General features: G+C 44.5%; 1 protein-coding gene across 1 annotated transcript; it reads right to left on the bottom strand.

Moving 5' to 3' along the window:
• Window positions 1-813: 813 nt before the first annotated feature.
• PRPS2 (phosphoribosyl pyrophosphate synthetase 2) lies at window positions 814-24536 on the bottom strand. The gene is made up of 7 exons (XM_065916203.1): window positions 24315-24536; window positions 18960-19143; window positions 13166-13264; window positions 12020-12144; window positions 6303-6476; window positions 5235-5394; window positions 814-3409 (listed from the first exon to the last, which is right to left on the bottom strand). The coding sequence occupies exons 1-7, from the start codon at window positions 24434-24436 to the stop codon at window positions 3317-3319; spliced, it is 957 nt and encodes a 318-aa protein (XP_065772275.1). The 5' UTR covers window positions 24437-24536; the 3' UTR covers window positions 814-3316.
• Between the last annotated feature and the right edge of the window lie 2445 nt (window positions 24537-26981).

The raw sequence follows: 26981 nt of genomic DNA, 5'->3' as shown, positions 1-26981 counted from the left end.
CTTGATCCTCTGAACCCCTTAGTATCACATCTTCCCCTTTGACTTTTAGCCCATCCACCCAGGAGCTCGGCCAGTGGGTTGGATAGGACCTATCACATGAAATCAAACACTTTGGAAGAAGTGTGACAGCATTAATGAGGTGAAACTGGCAAGTTGGTGATTTTGATATTTCCATCTCTCAATTTTCTTCCTCCCTTCTAGTACATTCTATCCTGTTCTGTCTTAAACTGTGATCTTCTGCAGCAGGTTTAGTTTTAGGTCTTTATATTTCACTGGGAATATATTTCACTGGCACCATTTAAGACAAAATGGTGCCACTCTCAGCATTATCCACACATTAAAGCTGAGCTTTCCTGGGAGAACCATAACCAGAAATTTACTTTGTCCCTATAAGAGTAACTTAAAGCATCACAGAACAGGTAGTTGTTTTATGGGAGCACAAAACTCTTCCTGGTGCTTCTGAAATCAAAGCATGTGAAAAACTTTTAAGGGGCCTACATTTAGGTTTGATCAGTTCCAACTATGAACACAACTACTCTGATGTGAAAACACAGTGCAGTCTTCAATTTTATAGGAAACATCTGGAATTCCTAAGTGGCCCAGATACTATGCTTTGGGGCAAAGAAACTGCTCACCAGTTCTTCAGAAACACCTTCAAAATGGAGAAGAGCTGACGTCAATGAACTTCTGCTTTTCTGATAATTTTATATGCTGGACTCTAGCCATGTTGTAGCAAACACTTCAAGGTACCCCATAAAAAAAGTCACTCCATCAAAACATATTACTCCATAATGATTATACAAGGTATGAAAGAAAGAAGGAGCATTAATTTATTGAAATCTTTTAGTACAGTGTTGAAAGATCTTCGAATCCTATATTCTAAAGCAATACAAGCACTGCAAATGATGTTAGTTCCTGAATCTAGCTGATATCATCTCTATCACAGGAAAGTTATCATACAAATCTCTTGAAGTTGATGGATGTAATTTAAGTTGAAAATGGAGCAACTTTGGTATATTCATATTTCTCTGGATCCCCTTTTTGGCTAGATGTACACCAAGTCGATTGCTATTCAGTAGAGTTGGACAGAACCAGCAGTATGTTTGGTGGTTTCATTGAAATGTTTCCGCACGAGCAGCAAGGGATGCACAAGGGATGCACAAGCTCAAATTAAGCAGCTCTCAAGGCCGTCTTCATCATCTTTCTTTGAACTGGACCATCAAATGCCACTGCGTAGGGCTAAGTCTAGTCTAGTTAGTTGACAGATGAACCAGAAGTACTTTAAAATACAAAAGTGAAGCAAAATAACCATGGAAACAATCAGCTCTTAATTCAGAGAATGACAATATCACTTTTTTATATCTTTATCTGAATATCATTTTTGAAAATGAACTTTAAAATTACATGTCAGCCCTATAACACACTTAGATCTATGTGTTGGACTAAATCTTCGAGGAAATCACTGCTTTAAATCAACTGGTTTTAGTCACTGTTAACATGTCTATGCTGGGATGCCAAGATGTCTAGCTGCGTGCATTCATAATTATATTTTCACTCCACGGAAACTTAAGAAATACAGATTATCACTCATTTGTCAAAAAGAATAATTACATACATCTAAATAGACTCTTTATATATCTCAAATTAACTCTGTCTAGATAGAGTCCATCACATTGCATAGCTGACTTTAGCAGGTTACACCATCATGTTTTTCTCAAAAGCCATTTTAAGGTACAGCAAAATGCTAGTTTCTGCAAGGATTAAAACAAACCTTTAAAACTTTGACTTAACCTCTGCTGTGATGAAGTTTGAAATCTTAAAGATTGCTATTCAGGTTTGTTAATAATTGAAAGAGATCTCATTTTTCCACCCAATGAATTTAGATCCGAGACTTTCCTCCGAGTTCTGAGATTCAGCAGGAGGAGACTTTTCTTTCTTTTTCCCGGGCTTTGTCTACGTAGGCACGTTTGCTTTTTTGTGGGTGGAAGCACTCAGCTGGTTGTCCACCAACGTGCCCTTAGTACAATTCGGAGTTGCTGCTTGCTGCCTGCCACTGAGGAGGGAGCACCTCACTCAGGAGCCAGCAAAGGTCACCTGTGAATAAAGCTCTCTTCCCTCCATCACTCCTTGGGCCACCACTGAACATTCACTGCATGGAGCAACTAATGCTTACCTGTCTGTCCTTTATTTGGTAGGCCCTTCTCACCTATGTAACAGCTTTAGCTATAATAATCTATTGCCTAGAAGGTCTGCTACTTGTGATTACAGAAGACAAAGACCACAAGGTCACCACTAAGGAAACAATGTTTAAACATGTATTTGGAGGCACCCACAAAAAATTTACCCTTTTATCATGTTAAAATGCAAAATAGAGATGGGACTAGTAAAGTTAAGAGGACTTGGGGAAGAAGTCTTTGTTGCGGTGGAGATCCACAACATGAAACTCTTGGGGGAAAAGGGCAGAGTAAAAGCTAGAGCTAAAAACAGGACGTTAAAAAGACAAGATGGCAGGACATGAGGTGCATCTGGGGTGGACAGAGTTTGAATGTGACCATGAACCTGGAGATCATCTCAAAAGAGTTTCTCAATCAGATCTATTGCTGGACAAACTTTTGGAATTTTAGAACAGTGTATTTCATGAAAGTGACAGTCATGCTTTTCAGAAGTGGCAATAAAAAAATACACTGCTTCTGAGGTGTCTATTGTTTACCAAAAATAAACGTGCCAGTGGCCATCTTCAGCTATTGATGCATTTCATCCTAATTAAGCATAATGACCAAAATGGTTTCCTGGAAACCTGATCACTAAAGACAAATATTCAAATTTCAGGGTGTTATTAATTCTCTAAGGTTCACTCAAAAGTGAAAGACTAATTCTCTACAGGGTTTCACCCAAATGTCCATAGACATTATCATTTTATATTTACAAAAAGGCTTTAATCTGAAGTGACCTTTGGTAGCCCCGAAATTCTTAAAATATGAACTTCCACAATGAAATTATAAACTTGAAAGTTGTGGCCTCAAAGTACTGACAGAACAAAGCGGGGGGGGAAAAGGTCACTTATCAGAACAAGTCAAGATAACAAAAACATTTCTCCTTTAAGACTGTTCACTTAAAAGATCAAATAACCACTGCCCTCCCCACTAAAGTGAAAATAAATGGTCACGATCTTTAAGAGGGGGAAACAGTGGCCTTGGAGTATACACAGACCTGATGCTTTCGCATTAACATAACTGCTCAGTCCCAAAGCTAAAAAAAATCAGACAAATGCACGCAAGTTAGAAGTCAGACCAGGCTTGCTCCACACCTCACATCTTTACAGTGGGACGTGGCTGAACAGGTAAGACACAGATTCACCGTTGTGGGTCCTTCGGATCGCCTCAGCCAAGATCATCGAAATGTCAATAACCTAAACACCAATGAAAAGACAGAAAAGCGGAGAGGAAAGTGGGACATCTCAGTGACGTTTAATTAGAAACTTAGAAGCCAGAAAGCCTAGAAAAGCTTTCTCCAGCACATAAGATGTGCTACTAGTAACCCCCACCCCACACGCACTTCTTTTGAGAGGACAGTTTGTGCCTGTCTTCACAGTACAATCCTGGGTGGGATCCTGGAAGTGAGATTTTTCAGTGTAGATACTTCAAAGGCTGTTCAGGGCTGCTGTTAAGCAGAGACATCCTTTTCTTTGGGCGCTTATTGTTTTTAAATTATTTTTACTCAATCATTTCATGGAAGATTTTTCTCTCTTGGATTCTGAAAACATAGATACTATAGCATCTAACAATACAGCTGTAATCACCAAACTCCAAGGTAGGCATTAGAACTGCCATAGACAATGGAGAAGGCAATGGCACCCCACTCCAGTACTCTTGCCTGGAAAATCCCATGGACGGAGGAGCCTGGTAGGCTGCAGTCCATGGGGTCGCTAAGAGTCGGACACGACTGAGAGACTTCACTTTCACTTTTCACTTTCATGCATTGGAGAAGGAAATGGCAACCCACTCCAGTGTTCTTGCCTGGAGAATCCCAGGGACGGGGGAGCCTGGTGGGCTGCTGTCTATGGGGTCGCACAGAGTCAGACACGACTGAAGTGACTTAGCAGCAGCAGCAGACAATGCATAAATGCATAGGCATGGCTGTGTTACAATAAAACTTTATTTACAAAAGCAGATGGTGGGCTGGATTGGGACTGTGGGCCTTAATTTACTGACTCTCAACTACTGAGAATCAGACATGAAAATCTAAGGCAAAGCTATTTTGACCATTTTCAAACAAATCTCCTGGGGCCAAATGAACTGTGTTGCTCTCTGATAGACGAGAAATCACAAGGCGGATCACTCTGATCCATCTTCATGCTCTAATGATGGGAACGGAGGCTTCCAGCAATGAAAGGACTTGCCAAGGTTCACCAAGCTACAGAGGCCAAACAAGAATTCAAACCCTTCAACTTATTTCAGGCCAACTGGTGCACAGCGATCATTGCCATCTCTCTGGGGGCCCCCAAGTCAGAAGGGATAAAAGGAGTAAAGCTTGGAGACCCTTGGTACAGCCTTATCATTTCAAACAGAAACCCTGCACCCATTAAACACTAACCCCCTAACGCCGTTCCTGGCAACTGCTACTCAACTTCCCCTTTCTATGCATCTGACTACTCTAGGGCCCTCAGGTTAAGTGGAATCTAGTTTAAATATCACACAGCATTTGTCCTTTTGTGACTGGCTTCTTTCATTTAGCATACCATTTTCAAGATTCATCCACGTTACTACATGTGTCAAAATTTCCTTCCTTTTTAAGACCGAGGAATATTTCAATGTGTGAAGAGACCACACTTTGGTTATTCATTCAACTGGCGGTGGACACTTGGTCATTTCCACCTTTTGACTAACTATTGTGACTAGGGCCTGCTATGAATGTCTGTGTACAAGGTTTTGTTGAACACCCGTTTTCAGATTCAGGGGACTAACCCTAGAGGCAGACTTGGTGGATCATATGGTAATTCTGTTTAGCTTTAGCACTGTCTATTTCTTAATGGTCTTTACTGTGGCTTTATTCACTTACTATGTATAACTTTGACCTCTGCAGACCCCAGCTTTTCCCAGATATCTAACATGTATCAGACTTTCCCATTACAGAAGCTACAATATCTGCCAACATCTGCCTTAGCAAGGGGTCACACATGCAAGATGCAATGCTATTTTTCGGGAGGTGAGCTCTGCCAGCCGTGTAGCCAGTACCTGAATCTTGGAGCAGTGTTTCATCTTGTCCTCTTGGGGAATAGTGTTTGTCACAACAACAGCCTCAAAGGCAGCATTATTTATTCTGGAAATAGCTGGCCCAGAGAAGATCCCATGGGTAAGGATAGCATACACTTTGGTGGCTCCAGCTGAGAGTAGTCTATAAAATAAAAGACAAAAAAGTTAAGTGCACACAAATATTCTTCAAACATTCTCCCCTTTGTGTGAATTTAGAAGCAATAGTGTGTTCCATACAGGAAAACATGAAACCGATTTCACTCACATTTATTAGTCAAAAACATGATCTTTTAAGCTATGTGCTGACCAAACACTTTGTACTTCCTTACATCAGGGATTATCACCCTTGGCTTTGGGCCCGGACAATTCTTTGTTGTGCAGCACACGTCCCTGGCCTCTACCCAGTAGCAACACCCCTCCCCTCAGTTGTTACAACCAAAAACATCTCTCGACATTGTCAAATGTCTCCCAGCAAACAAAACTGCCCAGGTTTAAAAGAGCAAGGCCAAAACGGCACATGCCGACATGCAATCAATACAAGAAGGTGAGCCATTAGACACTCTCTGCTTTGCTCTGTCTTTGAAACCCGCGGGGCACTGCACCCTCCCAGCACACCTCAGTCCACGCATTCCGCAGCTATGCACAGGTGGGCAGTGGCTCCTATGCAGGATGGCCCAGCTCTAAGTCCCTGGAAGCCCACAGCTGAGAAAGCTGGAGAGAAAGCAAGCACAAGGAAGGGAGGGCCTGAAGAGGCCCAAAGACTGGCTTTTCCCTTCTGTGCTCAGTTTTAGAAGCATCTTCCCTGAACTTTTGAAAAAATACACTGAAAGTAAAACCTTGAAAAGGAACACCAGGCCATAAAGGACCACGGTTTTTTCCCTACAAAGACAAAAACAAATGGGCCTAGAAATTGACTTTGGTCTAAAAATCCACTACTAAGCAATCAGTAATAATTAGGAGGATTGATCCTGGTTTTTAGCAGCTGACGTTTCTCCTTTCTTAATGAGATGTCGTAACGCTTTCCTGAAGGGTCCGAAAGCACCCTCATACTTGTCCGCAGCATGGCAGATGGTGCCACAGGTGTCGGCCATGTCATCCACGAGGATGGCCACGCGGTCCTTCACGTCGCCCACCAGAACCATCCGGTCCACTTCATTCGCCTTCTTCCTCTCCTTGTGAATCAATGCAAATTCCACATTCAACCTGTCCGCGATTGACGTGACCCTGCTCAAAGACATATACAAACACAGACTTAGTGAACACAGACGTCTGGTTATTGCGGGGGCGGGGTGGGGGAGCAAGGTGGGGAAGGCTGGGAAGAAGGGAGAGTTAGGAAGTTTGGGGTGGACATGTAAACACCAGTATATTTAAAATGGATAACCAACAAGGATCTACTGTATAGCATAGGGAACTCTGCTCAATATTATGCAACAAACTGAACGGGAAGAGAATTTGAGAAAGAATAGAAACATGTAGATAAATAACTGAATCACTTTCCTGTATGCCTGAAACTAACATAACACTGTTAACCAACTATACTCCAATATAAAATTAAAAGTTAAAAAGATATATAGGGAAAATTACAGCTGAAGTCTGAAAACATATTCCCAAAATGACATTAGAAAACTCTCGGTTTACAGAATAAGAAAAAAAGAAAGACATAGATGGATATGTCAAATATTGTCAAAACAAAACAAAAAAAAAAAAACTGTGTTCTTCACAGCTGTATTTTAGGACTACTGTAACCAGCCCCACTCAACTTAATGCAGGAATCAGGCCTTGCCTGAAAAGCCGGGCCTGGTGTGGGGCATGTGTTAAGCAACCTACAGGGAGGAACGTGCCAGGACATGGCCTTGCGCCTGGGGGCAGTTGGGGAAGAAAGCCAGGGCGCCTTGACCACGGTCTAAAACGCCTGACACTCAGCAGGCTGGTGTTTATGGGCATCTTTTAAAGTCAGAGGCCCAAATGAAAGTAAATTATTCAGAAACTACTCACTGCTCAGTTTGGGGAGCAGCCATGAGGGACAAAGTCCCGTTTAGCGAAGCCACATAACCTGCAGGCTTATGACAAAGGGCTTGACTGCACTTGAGGCCTCTGAGATTGTAATCACAGTCCAGGCCTCTGCCCATCTACAGCAATTGCTCAAAGCCATCAGCCCTGAAAGGCCTGAACTGGCTAAAGGAGAAGCTGGCAGGCTGGGCTTGCTGGTGAGCCTGGGGCATTCTACATTTTTCCTGTGAAGAATAGACTTCAATGATGAAACTTAGCATAAAATAATTCCACTGACATAAGGGAACATGAAATATCCTCTTTCACTTCTTAAAATGACAGTCTCTTCTTATGCAATGTAGTTGAAAAAAATTTTTTTGAATGACCAAAACACAGACTCATACACAACCCAATTTAGTATGCAGTGACTAGACGATACAGCCTCTGGATGCTTAAGTCCTGGTACCATTCACTGTGTCCTCCTCAGGTGGTGACCAAGGGGAGCCTGGCCAAATCACTGAGAAGAACCCACTTTCTGGGGCCAAGAGGGGAGCAGCAAGGGGACTGTGTACCACGGGTTACCCCTGCTTGTCTCTGAGAACATTCGACAACTGGTATCATTTTTAACTGTGGTAGAAAAAGTTATATATATTACATAGAGGTATGTATACCTAATAGAATTTGAATGCTGACAAAAATTCTGCCCCATAATCGCCTTAAAACATATACTCCTCTCTGTATGCCAATTTCATAAAAGATACGCCCTTTAAACTCCAATTAAGGAAAGCTAGTAAGACAGATTTTGCCAGGAAAAGCCTTCTTGAACATCTTACGTATGAGCATATATATTAAAGTTTTGTTTCTACATAAGGATCAGGAAGCCCTCGGTACGGCAGGGCCCAGGTCCACAGCCTCACACGGGGATGCACTGCCATGTGGGGTGAACTTGGCATCACCTGTGTTCACATGTCTGCCAGGTGATCAGCTCTCCTGAGCCTGCGAATAAACACACCAGCAGGGGGCGCAGCGGGCCTGAGTGGGAAGGAAGCTGAGCTATGCAGTTTGGTGGGTGGGGTGGGGGTGGGGGTGGGGGGGGTAGAGGAAGCCATGGAACATGAGTGGGGCGCCCCAGGCACTTCAGGTACCCAATGGTAACGTCAGAAGCAGAAAATCAGGCAAACTATTCCTGCAAAAAGCTCCCAGGGTTGCGACAATATCCCTACTTCTCCACAGGTTCCAACGCTTCTCTTCTAGGTGTAGAACTGTGACTGACTGCCTATTTCTAACAGACGACTGTTGAGATGGTATCAAACAGAAGTCTCGGGCGGAAAAAGCTAGAACAACAAAAATACACAGTTTGATTTCTATTTCTTCAGGATACACCATTACAGTCTTTCCAAAAGAAAAAGGAAAAAAAAAGTCAAATCTGAAATAGTTGCACCAACTTCCCAAACCAGTTTTATGTGAATATTGACCATCTCAACAGTGGCGTGCTTCCTTCTTAAGGTGTACTTTTTCTCAGCTTCAAAGACTACCCACGAGTGACCTCTTGTGGTGATATTAAGTTTTACCTGCAACAAATTAAGCCTTTTTCTACAGCAACAAGTCCCAATTTCTCAGACACCTATTCGTGTGTGTGTGTGTGTGTGTGTGCGTGAAAAACAACTTATCACATCAAGCAAAGAAGTCACGGATAATGTCAACTGCATGTATCATGTGTTACTTGTGAGGCTATTTTGTTGGTTGGGGAACAGCTTACTCCAGGATATGAGAGATGTGTAGCAAAAATTTAAGGGAAAAGAAACAGAGGTGACAAAAATTCTGAAATGCACGCCCTTAAAAAGTTGGCTTTTCCCAGCAGAGAGGGAGCAGCAGGGTAGTCTGAGTGGAACTGATCTGAAGGGGCTCTGAACAAAAACAACATCTTGCTGCTGGCTGTTTCATCTAACTGGCTGATTCTGTTACTTTTATTTATTTTTTTTATCAGGGGTTAGCAAGTAGATGAGGGAACTTGGCATATAATAAAAGATGGTATTTCAAGTCAAAGGGAGAAGAATTGATTACTTAACAGTTTGGGGACAATCTAGATAGCTAGGGACAAGGGAACTTGGATTCTTCATTTACTATTTATTCCAAAACAAATTTCAGATGGAAGAAAAATCAAAATATTAGAAAGGAAAAAAGCAACCCTTAAAATCTGTCAAATCAGAGGAGAGGAAAAATGTTAAGGGTGAATCCTGCATAAACCCAGAAGCCATAATGTGAAAAAGAGATAAATATGACTACATAAGAATGTTTTAAGAGTCTTGCAGAGAAGAAAAACACAAGAAGTGAAAAACTTGGGGAATTATTTGCTACACAGAGAAGCAAAGATGTCACTTCCTGCCTGCATAGAACTTCTAACAAACCAGAGGAAGAGGCCTCCAGCTGATAGAACAAGCAAAAGGTACCAACAAAAAATAAACATGCTGGAAAAAGCACTCGACCTTATGCACAGCAACTGGAATTAACAGGAAGACATGCCCTGGACCACTCAGCTGATCTGTAAAGTAAAAGAGGTCTGATCAAGTGCTGAGTGAATGAACCTATGTGCCAAGTCACTGGCACACATAGTCAGGAATGTCAACCGGTCTCTTCCTTTTTAACTGAAGTATACTTGATTTACAATGGTGTGTCAGTTTCTGGTGTACAGCCAAGTGATTCAGTTATACATACGTGTATATATATACTTTTCCAGGTTCTTTTCTATCATGGTTCATTATAAGATATTGCATATACTTCCCTGTGCTATACAGTAGGCTGTCGATTGTCTATTTTATACATAGCAGCTTTATCTGCTTTTTATCTTCTTTGAAAGACCCAATTTTGACCCTGTCCATCAAAATCGAAATAGCTCATGCTCTTGGACTTGGTGACAGTAGTTCTAGGAACACTCATACTTCCACTACCTGCATGTGTATAGGCAACGTGAAAGAGAGTGTCGTGCTGCAGAAAGGGGCCTGAGAACACCACCAGCAGCGCCAAGGGCACGTGAAGTCAGTAAAGTCGCTCAGTCATGTCCGACTCTGTGACCCCATGGACTGTAGCCTACCAGGCTCCCCTGTCCATGGGATTTTCCAGGCGAGAGTACTGGAGTGGGTTGCCAAAGCTGAGCTCCTCACAGCTGTGGAACTCTTGCTCTGGTGGAACACGCTTTTAAAAAACAAAGAAGTATGTGCAGCATATTATCATCTGTGTGAAATCAAAAGGGAGATACATGTTTCAACAGCATTTCCAAATGCTACTGGAAAGACTTTGGAATGATTTTGGAAAGAATAGAGGCCTCTCAAGAAGGAAGTGGGAGACATCACCTCATCCAAAAAAAAAAAAAAAGAGGAGGGGGCTGGGATGGGAAAAGACAGAGGACCGAGTCCAGAGTCTCGGCACGCAGGACAGCACTCTATCGAATCGGCATTCCACCACCTTCACCCTGATCCTCAACTGTCTCTACTGACGGCTCAGGACCCTTACTGAGGCCATTCAGTGTGCCTACGCTCTGTTGCTTTTAGTGCCAAGCCAGTTTCTGGCCAGCATCCTCCTTTTCCAGCCTAGCAACTGCTCTGTGACACCACGAGGCGGGCTGCCCGCCGCCCAGTCATCTGCAAGCACGGGCTCTCAGTGGGTTGCACCATCTCGCTTTCCTAATTGGATCATCAGGTCTTCATCGCACGAGGTGGTCTTCGGCGGGGAGTACTTCCTCAACAGCTGGGCTTGTGGAACTCTCCCTCTGCCATTCTGCGGCCTGGGGTCCATTTTCCCAGCCCTGGGACCCCCACACCAGGGTGCAAGTGCATATCCCACCACACATCCGGCCGTGGCAGAGACCCTGGGCTGGCGCTCTCGCAGGTGGCGCCTGTCTCCCTGCCCTCTGCCTTCTCTCCGGAGGCTCCCCTGTGGGTATCAGCCTCTGCTGAGCCACCCATCTCTTCCTGGATCTGACCCATCACCCAGGTCACCCTGAGCGCAGCTCTCAGCCTTTTTTATTTCTTGGCCACAAGTATCTCCCCTTCCCTGGTAGCTCAGTTGGTAAAGAATCTACCTGCAATGCAGGAGACCCCAGTTCAATTCCTGGGTTGGGAAGATCTGCTGGAGAAGGGATAGGCTACCCACTCCAGTATTCTTGGGCTTCCCCTGTGGCTCAGCTGGTAAAGAATCCTCCTGCAATGCGGGAGACCTGGGTTCAATCCCTGGGTTAAGAAGATTCCCTGGAGAAGGGAAAGGCTACCCACTCCAGTGTTCTAGACTGAAGAATTCCATGGACTGTACAGTCCATGGGGTTGCAAAGAGTCAGACACAACAGAGCAACTTTCACTCACTCACTCACCTCCCTTTCTCTCGGGCTGCTCTGCAGACAGGGATTTTAAAACTGTTCTATTTTGGCTTCCACTGCTAAGTGTTTGTAGTAAGAAGGCCGAGCTTGGTCAGTTGTGTTGTGAAGTGAAAGCCTTATTTTCCAATTAGGTTCATGGCTTCTATCATCAGAAATAAAAGTTTTAGAAAAAAACTCAGAACATTCTTTGCTGAAAATAAATGTCTATGTGTATTTTTTTTTCTTTCGTGAGTGATGAAACGTTAAAGATGACAGCTCTCTGCTCTGGAGGTGAAGCCTGCGTCTACTTACTTGCAAAATAAACTGGTAAGTCATTGAAGACATGCTTCCTTACCTAACACACACAACAAGGAAAAAGCAGCTAGCGAACCCAGAAACATGTCTTATGCCACCTGAGCCTGTGCAATACCTTTTGGCGCCCCCGGCGTCAGGTGAAACAATGATACAATTTTTCCAGTCGGTGATGTTCTCCCGAATCCACTGCAGGACCGCAGGCTCTGCGTACAAGTTATCCACGGGGATGTCAAAGAAGCCCTGAGAGGGGAAGTGGGTGTCATGTTATAACAGGGCTTTTTAAAAAAGATCTCCTCTGCCATGAAATAAAATTAGAATTTTTTATTCAAAAGAAGCCTTTTCAACAGATTCCCCTTTTACTTCTTTAAAATTTTTTTTTCAATTTAAGTATACATTGTATTTCTTTTTTAAAAAATGCTTTTGTAACTGAAGTATAGTTGATTGACAATGTTGTGTTAGTTTCAGGTATATAGCAAAGTGATTCAGACATATATATATATATATGTTCTTTTTAAGATTCTCTTCTGTTACATGTTACTATAAGACGCTGAATATAGTTCCCTGTGCTACACAGTGGGTTCTTGTATATCTATTTTATATTTTATCCCTCCCCCCACATTTTCCCTTTGGTAACTGTAAGTTACTTTTCTATGTCTGTACAGACTCCTTTTTCTTAATTCGAATGGAATTAAATCAAAAGACAGATATGTTCCAGAAGCAGATTTCGGTTCAGCTGGTATCTTTGGGGACATAGTCTATTACCTTATGATCACCTCTATTCTAAGAATAGGAGACTGGCTTTGTAGATCAGTGGGGGAGAGATTTGCCATTTCTTAAGCATCTTATTGTAAGCCAAATAATTCACAGTTAACTGTACTGCAGGGCAGGCATACTATAATTTGGCCTGTTTTATAGATGAAGGAACTAAGTTATGGAAGAGTATTTTAAAAATTTAACAACTATCCCATTCTAATTATTGGCAGAAGTTGAGGTAGAATTACAGAGTTTACTACCAAGAAGCCATTCCTGCTCCTCCAAAAGTGAGTGGAGGCAAGGTGGTGGTAGAGACAGGTGATATCAATGTTAAATTATCTAAGTTTGTTTGGTAAAAAAGATGAAACTCCCAGAGAGTCGCCATATACAAACTTAAAAACACAAGTAGTTTTACCTCCTTTGAAAACTAACCTAACAGAGAGCTAGAATTTAACCACTTGCATTAAGCCCTCACTATAACCAAGAACAACAAAGAAAATGCTGGAACCTGGATCTGAGAGGCATGCAGGTCCATGGTGATGATGTGATCCGCTCCAGCGACCGAGAGCATATTGGCCACAAGCTTTGCTGAAATCGGAGCACGACTCTAAAATACAAAGACACAACTTTTATAATAAGGGAGAGATGGTGACATCCAGATTTCTCCCACTGAGATCTACAGGAGAAAGATGAATCACAGATGCTTTATTACATATGAAGAGAAGTAACATTAACAACTTCATTCCTCAATAATTTGAACTTAGTAATTTAAATTATTTAATTAATAAAGAAAGTCATAGGTTATAACAACAAAAGAGACTCCTCCCAGTTTTATTCACCAAATACTAATTATTTACTTTTGGGAAGCAGTGTGCCTGACACTGGGTACAGAAAACAAATGTCAAAGAAGCAAATAATTAAAGATAAACACATGTCATATCACAATTTATATAATTCCAATTGTGACAACTAGGTAGAATAAAAGGTACCGAGAAAGAAAGTGAAAGGGAGACAGAGAGAGACACAGACAACAGCATGAAGGACAAGAAGTAAAGGACATTAGTTGTCAGAGGCCCCTCTGACGAAAGTGTTTCTTAAGGCGAGGCCAGCAGAGGCGGGAGACCAGTGGTGCAGAAAGAGCCCATGTGCCGTCATGGAGGCCGAGCGGTCACTCAGATCCAGGGATGGACAGAGCCTAGTGTGGCTAGCTGGTGGTCCAGGATGCAGAGCAAGGGGGTCCCTGAGGGAGGCAGGGCTACATCCTGCAGAGCCCCAAAGGCCAGTCCTTAAAGCTGAGTTTCTGCACTATAGCTAGGAGCAAAGGCTGTTAGGAATTCAACAAAAAACCAGAAGGAAGAAAGAACAGCTTAAGGTGATGGATCAGCTGATATTTAGAGAAACAGACCGCAGTGTGACACTGTGTCTTCTTGAAGGTACCTAAGTTCTTCATAGCTTTAGCTTCCACACTGTAAGTGATGCACATGAACTCTGCCCACATCAAAACAATCCAAGGGACTATACAGGCATGATTAGGCCTAGGGAAAGAGTTCAGCACTTTGCTATAAACCAAGCATTCCTACATATTACAAAAAAGAAAATGTAAGCTGAAAAGAAGATTTCATTCAAACTTACAATGTTATGTTATATAAGTTTCAATTATATCTCAAAGCTGAAAACAAAGATTTCATTCAAAATAGTAATAAATGATCTCTGTTAAATACACAGACATGCACACAGTATATTCCTGTAAACACACACACATGAATTAAATCACAGTGTGAACCGATTATTTTTATTTTCTCTTGTATCATTCTTTTCTAAAAAAGAAATCTATTATTTTTTATGATAATTCACACCCCCCCCACACACACTTTTTTTTTTCACACACAAAGAATGAGAGGAAACGTCCCAAATGTTAACAGTAAATGTTTCCAGAAAGTGAGATGATGGGGAAATAGTTTTCTAGCTTTTTGTGAATCATTCAACCTGCTCAACTAACTCAGGTTTTTTCATCATGTAACTCCCCTGCTCTGTTCCACGCTGCCCTTGAGATAAAGAGCCCTCCCGCCAGTGTGGCTCTAGCTACTTAGAAATGGTCTGCCCTGCACCCTCAGCCTCAAGGAGGACTCCTCCCCAGAGTGGGCTCTGGGCCCCCTCTCTCCCTCTTCTGGAGAATACTGTAAGCCTTGCTATCTACACCCGCACTCCCACCTTACCCTTAATCTGCCCCCATCTCTGCAGACCCTGTATGTCTGATCCTCCAGATCTCTGGTTCCAATCTCCAAACTTTAAGGCACTTGGAGAATTCCAGAGAGGAATGATCTGTCCGTTATAAAGGGACACAGCATTTGGCCCCCACCACGTGGGACCACCGTAAGCCACCTGCTTAAAGATGGACATCAGAAGATAGTTTACGTAGAATGCATAGTTCACAACTAGACTGTGTGTCCCTCAAGCGCAAAGGATTCATTTTGGAGATTCCTGCATCACCTGCAACCCCAGCTCTGTACCTTGCATATGACAGTTCTTCAATAAATATTTAATAACAGGATCTGTAGAACACTGAGTTTCCAAGGCTTAGTCATTCACCTCACTGACTGGGAGAGTTATTTAGTCTAACAAAATTCCAGGGTAATTAAAAGAACAAATCCACCGCTGGGAATGCGATTCACTATGCTGATCAACTCCCTCTAACTTGATAAACTGCAAAAAGATTCCTCTGTCTCTCCACGGCGTCAAGCCATTCTTACTTCTGAGAGCTGGGGCACACGAGCAATTTCTAAACCCATACTTTCTGCTCTCCTTCAAACTGTTTGAGAAGTTAATTTTGGGGCCATCTTTCATGATTTGCCTTAACACCCAACTGCATCTTGCAAGAAAAATGATTCACAAGTTTTAACTGACTTTATGGCCAAGAAAGAGAAAAAAATTAGTATGGCATTTCAACAAAGGTAGTCAAGGTACAGCAACTGCAAATAAAATGGTTGACTCCCCTAATGAGAAATGGTAAAGGTCAAATATTTTGTGAGCCAGACCAGTCTGGACAAAGACTCTCCAGAGAGTCCAGATTTCATTCAGCATATTATCTGCCGCCCTGAAAAAAAGTGTAAACTTCACAAGCTTTAAAAACGGACAAGATTATAGAAATTTGTGTCAGCACAATTGTCCTCAATTTTCCCAGTTAAGAAATCAACAGAAACAATGTGATCATTGAAAGCAGATCGTAACTTTGCAAATTTTGAAAAACAGCCCTCTGTGATTCCTTTTTTGCTCTCAGTTTTTCTCCAACACTACAGCATGCCATTTCTGAATTCTGTGTTCCTTCTGCTGCTGCTGGTGCCAACTCTCAACTGCTTTCATGGCCTTGCTTCTGTGTTGCTGAGAGTGATCACCTTGGCTCTTCTACCAGTGCTTAAGTTCAGAAAGTTGTGGGATTGTCTGATTGAGGTAAAAAAGAAAAGTACCCACCGTACTGTTTCCAAGAAATGTACTGCCAGCAAAGTGACTAAGTAACAGTGAAAGAAAGGAAAGAAACTGGGGCTCAAAATGGCCTCCACAAGAAAACCTATCTAAATGTCCAACAATAGAAGCTGGATCAAGAGGTAGTCGGACAAAGCAGATTCAGGGGATAGTTAGGTCCACTGGGGGCCCTGGAGGGCTCTTTGCCAGCACGATGGCAAGTGGAGGCCAGAGGCCAGGAGCGACCTCACATCCCCTGTGGGAGCAGGAGATCAGCCACACAGACCCTGCGGGTGTCTCTACAACAGAGACTTCATGAGGATCAAATGGAAGAAACAGTTTGAAAATACAATCTTGGAACAAGAGGTAACTTCCAATCAGATACTTGCAAACAAAAAATGCAGGAGTCTCAGTATTTGTATTAGTTAAAAAGAAAGCTAGGGTAAAAAAAAAAAATACAAAAAACCAAAAAACCAGCTAGGGTTCCAAATTGTTAACCCAGTGGGAGATGGCCAAGTAATAATAAAAGGAGTAATTTACTGAAAAAGCAGTAATGTATCAAATATCTTAGTGCCAAGTGCAAAGGCTACTAGAAATAAAAGGAAAATCTGATGACAAATGACAGAATACAGAATTTACTAAACCTCCTGTTATGTAGAAGAGAGATGGTAGCAGAACATTAGCTTCTCTAGGACATAGACAAGAATGAAGATGCTGAATAATCCCATGGAAACGCACAAATGGGAGGAAGAGCTAGAACAACAGATTACACTGATGGAAGAAAAGATATCAATTTAAATTTAGCAGCTAAAAATGCACATAAAACTTGCAAATCAACTCTGGAATAAAAGCAGCTTGACAAAGGATACGTGGGAAGTCATAATGCCTCACAGGAGCAGACGGGACCTACACATCAGCTAAAGCCAAGTCACAAAGTGAAGGACACACACACACACCTCCCCACATGCTACACACACTCCAATATTTCATGGCAATGGCAATTACCTGCTATTCAATGTCCATAAAGAAATGTTGCACTGGGAAGACCCAGAGGGATAGGATGGAGAGGGAGGTGGGAGGTGGGAGGTGGGATTGGGATGGGGAACACATGTAAATCCAGGGCTGATTCATGTCAATGTGTGACAAAAACCACTACAATATTGTAAAGTAATTAGCCTCCAACTAATAAAAATAAATGGAAAAAAAGGAAATGTTTTATAGACATACAGCCATGCCCATTCATTTACGTCCTGTCTCTGTCATACAACTAGGGCTTGGCAGTTACGACAGAGACCATGCAGAACTTCACAGGGTCAGACCATGCTGACCCTTTCTAACATACATGCTGAGTCACATTTCAAGTGCAGAATGGAGTTCTGGAGATCAAATTTTTAGTGGGCAATTCACTGACTAAGCTGTGTTCAGCCGAGTCTGGAAACCACACCTGAAGGAGTTGACATTAAAATTTACGGGGACCTTGCTACAGGAATCCATATTTATAAACAGACTTCTTTCACATGAGGGAAATCTTATGTACTGTTGAGAAATTTGCGTTGTTTCAGAAAAGCAATACTGGAAACAAATGGAGGTATACTGGAGAAAGTTTCTCTCATGAAACAAATGGAGGTATACTGGAGAAAGTTTCTCTCGTAACTAGTTATCCCATCACAGGACAACAGTGTGGCCGGTGAACTAAAAGGATTCACTTGGAACTGACCATCTATTCAGAAAACCCAAGGAGGGCAACAGCTTAAGTGTTGCTCCCATAGAGGGTTGAATGCTAACCCCAAAATTCCCATTCACCCAGAACCTCAGACTGTGACCCCATTTGGAAATCAAGTCTTTGTGGATGTTAAGACGGTGATCAAGATGAGATCATTCTGGATTAAGGGGCTCCCTAAATCCAATGACTAACCTTTTATAAAAGAGGAAAGCACACACACAGACGAGTAGAGATGGCAATGATGCTACCAGATGCCAAGGAATGCCATGAGCCCGCAGAAACAGAAGAGGCAAAGAAGGGTCCCCCTGGAGTCTTCAGAGGGAGTGCAGTCTGCTGGCACCTTGACCTCTGACATCTGGCCTCTAGGACAATGAGGGTGTACATTTCCATCATTCTAAGCCTTCCAGTTTACAGTCATTTGTCCCGGCAGCCCTAGCAGAGTAATATGACCCCTTTGCAAGTTCCCCTCCACCTTCCCTGATTTTTCTTGAGGGAGAGACCATATCTTCTTTGGTTTCTTCTACAACCTCACAGGGCCTCCTACAATGCCAGTGTTGCAAAAAGGATAATTCAACAATGCTAACTTCATTCCTGTTAGAGGGTTAAAAAGGGTTACTGGGATAAATGTAACTTAGTATCCTGAGAGAACTGTAGACACACACAGCTGCAAGAAATAACGCTGAGATGGCGTGTCCTTATCCTAGTATTTCATGGTAATATTTTGCAGCCCTAAGGGAAGAAATCACAACCTGGATTCTGACATGGATACAATCCAGGGGTCTGCCTGGGACTTCCACCAGCATTTTACACTCACCAGAGAGTGTGTGTGTGTTTATGTATTTAGGTCTACTCCCCACCACAAAGACACATACCAGTTTCATCACAAGGACTATAGTAAGTGTATTTTCAGACCCGCAAAAATACTCTTTACCTGTTTCTATATTCACAAACATGATGGCTGATTCATAGATAAACCTTGGATAAAGGCAAGAAAGCATGTTTACTCCATCACAACAGTAGAAAGCCAACATTTCCCAGGGAGTTGGAGGTATGAAGTGAGAAAATAAATGCAGCCATCAAGCCAGAGCAGGTTCCTCCAGCAGCAGCCCCGCACCCATACCTTATCCTTCTTGTCTTGCCGGGCGTAGGGGAAGCACGGGATCACAGCAGTCACCCTGGAGGATGATGCGATCTTGCAGGCGTTGATCATGATGAGTAGTTCCATCAGGTTGTCGTTGATCTCGCCACAGCCACTCTGGATGATGTACACATCTTCCCCTCTCACACTTTCGCCAATCTCCACGCTAGGGAAAGGAAGGTGCCGCTGTTAATAGCTAAGCCTTCCTGTGCCTACCTCTAAGGGCTGCGACTAGCGAGTACTCAGCAGGCGGTGGTCCTTGCGGGTAGGACATCTTCCACTGAGAGGAGACAGAGGAAAATCAGCGAAGGGGAAGAGGCACACGGGCAAGGTCCGGGCAGATTAGGCACAAGCTTCCAACACTTCTCACCCGAGTGCAGTCACAGAGGACATGTGAATTCCCCCAGCGACCAGCTGTGACAACACATACATAAGGGAAGCACTGTTGCCCCGGGAAGCTCATCGGAGACTCCACTGCCTTGGGTTTTCTTGGGGGCCAGGGACTCAGTGTTAAGCACGTGGTTTTCACTGGGACCCTTTCCACATGGGCAATGGGGGAAACCTTGCGTAAACTAAGTTCCCAGAAGCCAGCCAAAGGTCGTCCTATAACAGGACCTTTTTCATATACGAGTGACTCTAATATGCTCTTTAGAAACTGTCTCTGGCCTGTTACATTACATTAACTCTTTTTGGCTCAATACTGTATTCTAGTTTTTTACTGTTACACGTATACATTGCTTTAAAAATTCCAACCATTCTGTAAGGCCTGCAGCAAATAAAATAAGCCCAAAGGCAGCCAATTTCATCTCTTGATGTGGTTTTGACATATTTATCTTCAAAGTCCCTCAACTAATGCTTGGATTGCTTCATCTGGATTTTTCATTTTAGGCATCATGGGTTGACTTCTCACTCTGGACCATGAGGACTGACCTGTCTCCTCCCCATCCCATCCCCTGCATCAAGCACAGCCCTCCCATCTCATGTCGCCATCCTCCCAACACAGATCAGTATCTGCCAACCAAATCTGAGAGCTACATTTTAACTGTGTCGGTGCCATTCAGAGCTAAGCCATACAGTAAACTGAAAACCAAGTTCACGTTGCCTTTCTGTACACAAATTGGGGGGTGGTGGGTTGTTCACCTTGGAGGAAATGATCCTACCTCTTCATCTACTAAGTTTTCCAATACAAATGGCAGCCTCGATACTGGGCTAAGAAACTAAATCCCACAATGTCAGTGTCAAAGGCCTCGAGTGTGATCTCTATTCCATGGCCTGCTCGAGGCTCGCCCCCAAGCTGGCTGACCCGGGTTCTCTTCCTGCCTGTGACAGTTGTCTCCTGGGAATTCCCTTCCCCCGTCTCCTGCCCTCGATTTCCCACTTTCTGTACCCTTTCTTGGTGCACTTGCTAGTTTTGCTGATGGACATCCTCTGGTAGCATCTTGAAAAAAGCAAACAGGAGCTTAACTCTTTGAAAACTGCCTGCCAGGAAGTTTCAAGTGTAGGATTTTGGGGGTTCAACAAGAGAATGAGTCAATACAACACTGGCATACATACACAATTAGCTGTGCCCTTTCTCTTATGATCAGAAGCCAATAATACCCAACAGTATTGTTTTATTGAAAGAGCTGATTATTTCTAAAGAAAATGGAAATATAAATGGTATTTGGAATACCATATAGTAGTCTATCTGAACCAACAGAAGCTTCTCTCTAACTTCAAGTAGAATAATTATAAGATAAAAATGCCATTTTTCAATTTGACGTGATCTGGAAACAGTTTTGATCACAGTGGGCCAGCCTCCTACATACTCTGGGCTCTGCCATGGATGGAAAAAGTACAATGCCAGCCTCAGGATGAGCATGTGACAGAGGTCGATGTACTCCTCTCGAGCTCAAGTACTAAGGAGCTAAATGTAATTTCTTTGTGAACATCGCATCAAATGTGAGGTGAAGTTGATCAAGAAATTCCAGTATTATAGCTCAGAGGTGGACAATCTACAGCCCGTGACCTGAGAAGAGTGTGGTGGGCAGAATGATGGCCTCCCAAAGACATTAATGTCCTAATCCCCAGAATCTTCAAATATGTTCATTTACAGGGCAAAGGAGAAGCAAAGTGGCAGATGGAATTAAGCCTACTAGTCAGGTCACCTGAAGACAAGAGAGATTAGCCTGGACCACTCCAGTTGGCCCAATGTGATCACAAGGGCCCTTAAAGATGGCAGAGGAAGAGAGGTCAGAGAAAGAGATCTGAGGGCTGAAGCAGGGTCAGAGATGTGCTATGTGGCTGGTCCTGAAGATGGAAGAATGGGCCAAGAGCCAAGGAAAGCAGGCGGCCTCTAAGAGCTGTGAAAGCAACGGATGGATCCTGCCCTAGAGCCTCCACAAGGAACACTGACCCACGATGGATTTCTAACCCAGAGAACTGTAAGATGCAACAGCAACAGAGCCGCTAGGGGCCCATGAAGCCTAAAATGTTATCTGGCCACTTACAGAAAAAGTGTGCCAACAGCTCCTGATGTTATGATTGTTTAGCCCCAAATTTCAGGGGGATAAACTTCTTTGCCCTATTTTTTCTAAGGAACATCCTCAATCCCCATGGGGAAGACAGAACCTACGTATGATCACCATGGCAACTTTTTCCCAAAGCTATTCCTGATTCCGCTCATATAGATGGTCACGACTGATCTTTATTCTAGGTCTTTCAAAAACTGTGGGCAGAAGGCAGCATCCACTGCTCTCCACTGATCCTGAAATAAGGCTGATGAGTTTATCTGAGCCAACAACAAATGGGTGTGGTGATTAAAAGACAGCCACAGACTAACACTTTTTCCACCAAGAAGGGCAATCTACAGCCCCTCCCCCTGGATCTGGGAGGACTCTGCACTTGACAACACAATGTGACAGAAATGACGATTCCCTGACTTTGGGGTCCAGGCCTTCACAGACTGGGAGCTCTGACTTCCTGTGTTTTGAAGTCCTTGTGCTTGGACGCCAGTTTCCACGCTCTAATAAGGAAGCTCCAGCAGGCCTGTGGGGAGAGGTATAGAGGTTCCCAGCCAAGCTCCCAGGCCAAAGCTACTGCCAACTTACCAGCCATGCAAGCCAGCCAGCTCAGAAGTGGATTCTCCAGCCCCAGATGCCAACACATGGGGCAGAAAGAAGCCTTCCTTGCTGAGCCCTGCTCAAGTCAGTGTGAGAGTCAAGGAAATAACGATCATACACAACAAATAACCAGGACTTTGGGTCTTACAATCCAGGTAGCCACTCTGGGCAGGTTAACTGACCAGCAGAAAGGGTTACAGATGCCATCCTCCATGCTGTTCTAGGACGTCATCACAGCCTTTCAATGGTCAACTGGAAAGCTGGAACTGACATCTCCCTGTGGAGCTTAAATGATTTAGAGATGAGAAGATAAAATCATGAGGCTCTGTGTCCAATTAGACAGTGTTTTTCAAATGGGTAATAGGAGGAGTTGAGGACTAGCAGACGCCAAACCAGATTTATGGTCCTGGCTCAGGGAGAGATTTAGGAAGGGGCCCCTGGACCTAAACTGAAGCTTTTTTCTCTTCCTTTTGCCCTCTGCTTTTCATCTTTAGGACCACACAGTAAAAACCAGATTACCAGCACAGTATCTGGTACAGGGAGGCCTATTTGTAAAAACTCAACCTCTGGGCCCAGACAGTTCATGGGAAAGAGGGAAGTTAGGAAGTTAACCTCTGATAGTCTAGATATTAAAAACATAAAATATAAGTAAATTCCTAGACTTCATGGTGAGTGGTTTCTGACACCAATTTCTAATTACCTGGTAATTATAAAATACTCAAAAACAATAATTTCTTCTTGACCTATATGACACCACCTCTGGAACACAAATTGTTATCCCTTTCTTCTGAAAGCTACTGTAATTTGAACAGGACTGCTAAATATTGTCGTATTCAAACCTAAATATACTATCCTTCGCCAGAGCCCTGGCCATCCTAGGAGATTTCTGTATGGAACTCTGTAAAGTGGAATTCTTTAGCTGAAAGACTTGCACATTAATACTACCTGCTACTCATTCACAAATGTGTCTTCACTTATATTATCAGCCTAAAAAGCTGACTCAATAGCAAACACCACCATCTCTCTATGTCATAACAACCACTCCTCTGTAGCTAAGCAATCTTTGCCTATGCCAAGCTCATCAAGATTTTTCTCCCATGTTTTCTCCTAGAAATTTCCAGTTCTAGGTTTTACATTTAGGTTTAGGATTTCAAGTTCATCTCTGAAATGGTAGGACGTATGGATGGAGTTTTTGGGGTTTTGGTTTTTTTTTTTTTTTTTGGTGAGTTGCAGCTCACCAACACTTGTTCCAGCCCTGCTTGTTGGAAATGTTGGCTGAACTGGGTCTTTGCCAAAGATATCAAAATGATCAGTAACTTAAAAAAAAAAAAGATCAGTAACTGAGTACAGTGGTAGACATTTAAGGGGGGAGGGGGAAGGAACGGGACCAACTTGAAATGAGTTAATAGCTGCGTGGACGCAGGTAAGTGGAAAGAAAGGAGCCCCTGGCCCGGCTTCCGAGGGGGCCACCAGCCTGACCTCACTGAAAGGAGGTCACCGCTTCTTGCGGACCTGAGACATGAGGGGCAGCAGTTACACTCAAGCCATGGCCTTGCTGCTGGACACAGCAGTGTCCCAGGACGATGAAGAAGCTGGAGAAGGAAAAAAAAAAAAAAAAAGTCCATCATCTCTGAGGCAGAAAAGTTAGCACACGGGATCCCAGCACGTGAGCCCTGAAGTTCTCAGGCTCTTTAAACCCTGTGCAGGACCACACCTGCTGGATAACTCAGGAGCCGGCACCCGAGCAACTCAGGACTGTCACCTGGGGAGCTTTCAACACGCGGACCCTCCCAGCCTTCGGAAGAAACCTCCGGGAGCGCAGCGCAGCTGCATTTTCCACAGCCCCGGGCGAACCCAGCGCGCCGCCCGGACTGGGGACGTGGGCGGGACGTTTCCTAGCGCGCCCTGGGTTTGGGAGCCTCGCGGCCGGCAGGAACGCGGACCCCGGGGCGAGCACGTCCCGGGCCATGTCCCTGCCCGCGTGCCCAGCACTCGATTCGGCTCCAGCCGGCTGCACCCACCTAGCCCCGCGGGCCGCCCGGGGGGTCGCTCTTCCGGGCTGGGGCCGCTCTCCTCGGTTTCTCACGGACGCCGCGGCGGTGGCGCGGAGGCCGCGTTGTGGCCGGCCCGCCCCGGAAGGGGGAGCGGGCGGCCGCAGAAGGGGTCCCAGGCAGACGCCGGCCCCAGCCGGGCGGCGCAGCCGCGCGCCAAGCGCCCTCCCCGGCCCGGCCCCCACCTGGTCTCCTGGTTGCTGAACTTCTTGGTGATCACCTTGCCCAGCTCCAGGCCCAGCCGGTCGGCCACGCGCTGGGACAGGTCCTGGTGCGAGCTGCCGCTGAAGAGCACGATGTTGGGCATGGTCGGGCGCGGAGTTCCGAGCGGCGCTAGGCGGCTGAAGCGGCGGTCACTTGGCAACCTGCGGCGAGAGCGGGAAAGCGCGACTGGCGGACAGCTGGGAGGAGCGGAGCTAAAGAGGAGCTGGAGGGGGCGGGGCTGAGGGGCGGAGCCTGGGGAGGAGGAGGTGGAGGCGGTGGTGCTCAAGGGGCGGAGCTGCGGGGTGGGAGGAGTAGGAAAGCGCAGCCGCGGGCTTCGGGGGAGGAGCTGGAGGGGGGCGGAGGAGCGGCAAGGCGCAGCCGCGGTCCCGGAGGCGGAGCTGAGGGAGGAGGAGCCGCGCGGTGAGAAGCGTGGGTTAAGCGCCGCCGTGAGTTCCGGAGGCGGAGCTGGAGGGGAGGGCCTGAGGGAGGAGGAGCTGCAGGAGGAGGTGGAGTGGGAAAGTGCAGCGGCAGGACCCGGAGGAGGAGCTGGAGGCGGAGGAACTGGAGGGGCGGGGCCGGGGAGGAGGGGCGCGGGGCGCTGAGAGGATGGAGGCTGGACGGGTAGCTGGAGGAGCGAGGGAGAGCGGGGCGGGGGGAGAGCAGGAAGAAGAGCCCCGAGGGTGTTGCGAGGCGGGGGCTGCTGCCCACCGAGTGCGGTAGGATGAGGAACCTTGGGTGGCCTGGCTCCGTGGGAGAGCTCCAGGCTCTGATCTTGATCTTTCCGTCCAGCTTTGCGGGGAGAGTCGGTGAACCTGTTGAACTGTGCACAGACGGAGGGTGCGGGGAGGAGGAGGGAGATGCCTCCCAGCAGGAGCGCCTCCCAACCTGACATACCCCCAAACCCGTTGCAGATCGCTAGGGCAGTTTACAAGGGTCTGCACACTGGCCTGCAGGCCAGATCCACATCCTGCCTGTTTGTACCAGAGAGCGAAGCATCACTTTACACTTGACCATTTCTGCATGTACATGATAACAGCTACCATGCCATTGAACCCCGATTAAGAGAAGTATTTTCCTTCCTCTTATTAATGGGTGTCTACTGCAAAAAAAAAAAAAAAAATAGTGTATTATTAAGTTTGGATTTCATCAATAAAAACATTGTGAAGTTTTTTCCTCTCTTGTTATTTAAGTACCTCCATAATAGTCTCTTCATTTTGCCTCTTGGCCCACAAAGACTGAATTATTTACCATCCAGTCCTTCGTTAAAGAGCAGAATTGCCTGGGGTCCTTGCAAAAGACACAGTATCAGCGATCATCTGAACCCTGACAGCAGCTAAGGGGCGAAGTTGCTTTCGATGTTGGATGGAGCCAAGGCCCCTCCAGATTCGCCATCTTTAGGTCGACCCGTGGCCCTAGTATCAGCTTCACAGCCTCCTACCTGTTGCTTTCTCAAAAGCTTGACCCCAGGAACAAGAGGGCCCAGGTGACTCCCAGCCACAGCCCTCCACATCCCTGGAGGCCCTGCCTTCCCTTCCCTCCCTGCAGACAGAGCAGAAAGGTTTTCTCAAGAAGCAAATACAAAACTAACACAACATTGTAAAGCAATTATACTCTAATAAAAAATTAATTTTAAAAAATAATAAAATATTTTTTAAAGGACATGGCAGTAGTTCACTATTTAAGAATGTTTGTGGCACAGGGAATTATATTCAATATTCTGTAATAAACCATAATGGAAAAGAATGTGAAAAAGAATATATATATAACTGAGTCACTTTTCTATATGAGACTACTACAACATTGTAAATCAACTAAATTGCAATTTTAAAAAGATAAATAAGCAAAAGTTTTAAAAACAAAACAACAACAAGCAAAGTAGCAAATACAGTCCCAAAGCCAACCTCTGGGCACAAACCAGATGTAGGGGAAAGAAGTGTGTTACACGGGGGTAGAGGGCCTATGTGTTCATGATGCTGGTCACAGTTTAACGGTCTCGATGTACACAAATTAAACAGGGTGGATAAATGGCTAGGTTTTACCTTATTTTGCCAAGAATTGACTCTCCATGAATAAGAGAAGGTCACTTGCAGGCGGATGGTAGCCTGCTCTAATTCAACTTCATATTCTTGGGCTATGGGTGATTGTTGGGATTATTCATACCATTGGAAATTTTCATCTGGGTCCATATAGTCTGCGAATTAGACTATCTAGCACATCAAGTGTTTCTTTTAAACTCCTGCATCTGCCTGCTCACCAAAATATTGGCCAAAGCACTAATTTTGGCAGCACCTCTGCCCCTTTTTCATTCCGCCTGGAGATGTGTATGTGCTCTATTGTTTTAGGAGGAAAAACCCTACTTGCCATGACTTTTTATCTATGTATTTTATGGATAATCACCATAGCAATGAGATTCATACTCATACTCAACCATATGTTTAAAGTTTTCACTGAATGACTTTGCCAATGTAATTATTTTAAGCTCACCTAATAAAATTTACTACCAACAGTATTACTGTAATTTTTATGTCCTTAACATTTCTCTCACAGACAAAAATATATACACATTCTTCTCAGAGAGTGGCCTCTTGTTAGCATGGTGGGGCTGCAGTTCTTTGATAACAAAACATGTGGACTCTATAAAACGGGAG

Source organism: Muntiacus reevesi, chromosome X, assembly GCF_963930625.1.
Source record: "Muntiacus reevesi chromosome X, mMunRee1.1, whole genome shotgun sequence".
NCBI lineage: Eukaryota > Metazoa > Chordata > Mammalia > Artiodactyla > Cervidae > Muntiacus > Muntiacus reevesi.
This window is presented reverse-complemented; position numbering and strand designations above follow the sequence as displayed.

Bases quoted from the DNA above. Each gene is read 5' to 3' on its own strand.
- PRPS2 (XM_065916203.1), bottom strand. From the start codon at position 24,436: ATGCCCAACATCGTGCTCTTCAGCGGCAGCTCGCACCAGGACCTGTCC. The intron at 13,265-18,959 runs GTATGGGTGCGG...TTTGTATTTTAG, and splicing joins GGCAAGACAAGAAGGATAAG to AGTCGTGCTCCGATTTCAGC. The intron at 3,410-5,234 runs GTACTGGCTACA...ATTGGTGTTTAG, and splicing joins AACACTGCTCCAAGATTCAG to GTTATTGACATTTCGATGAT.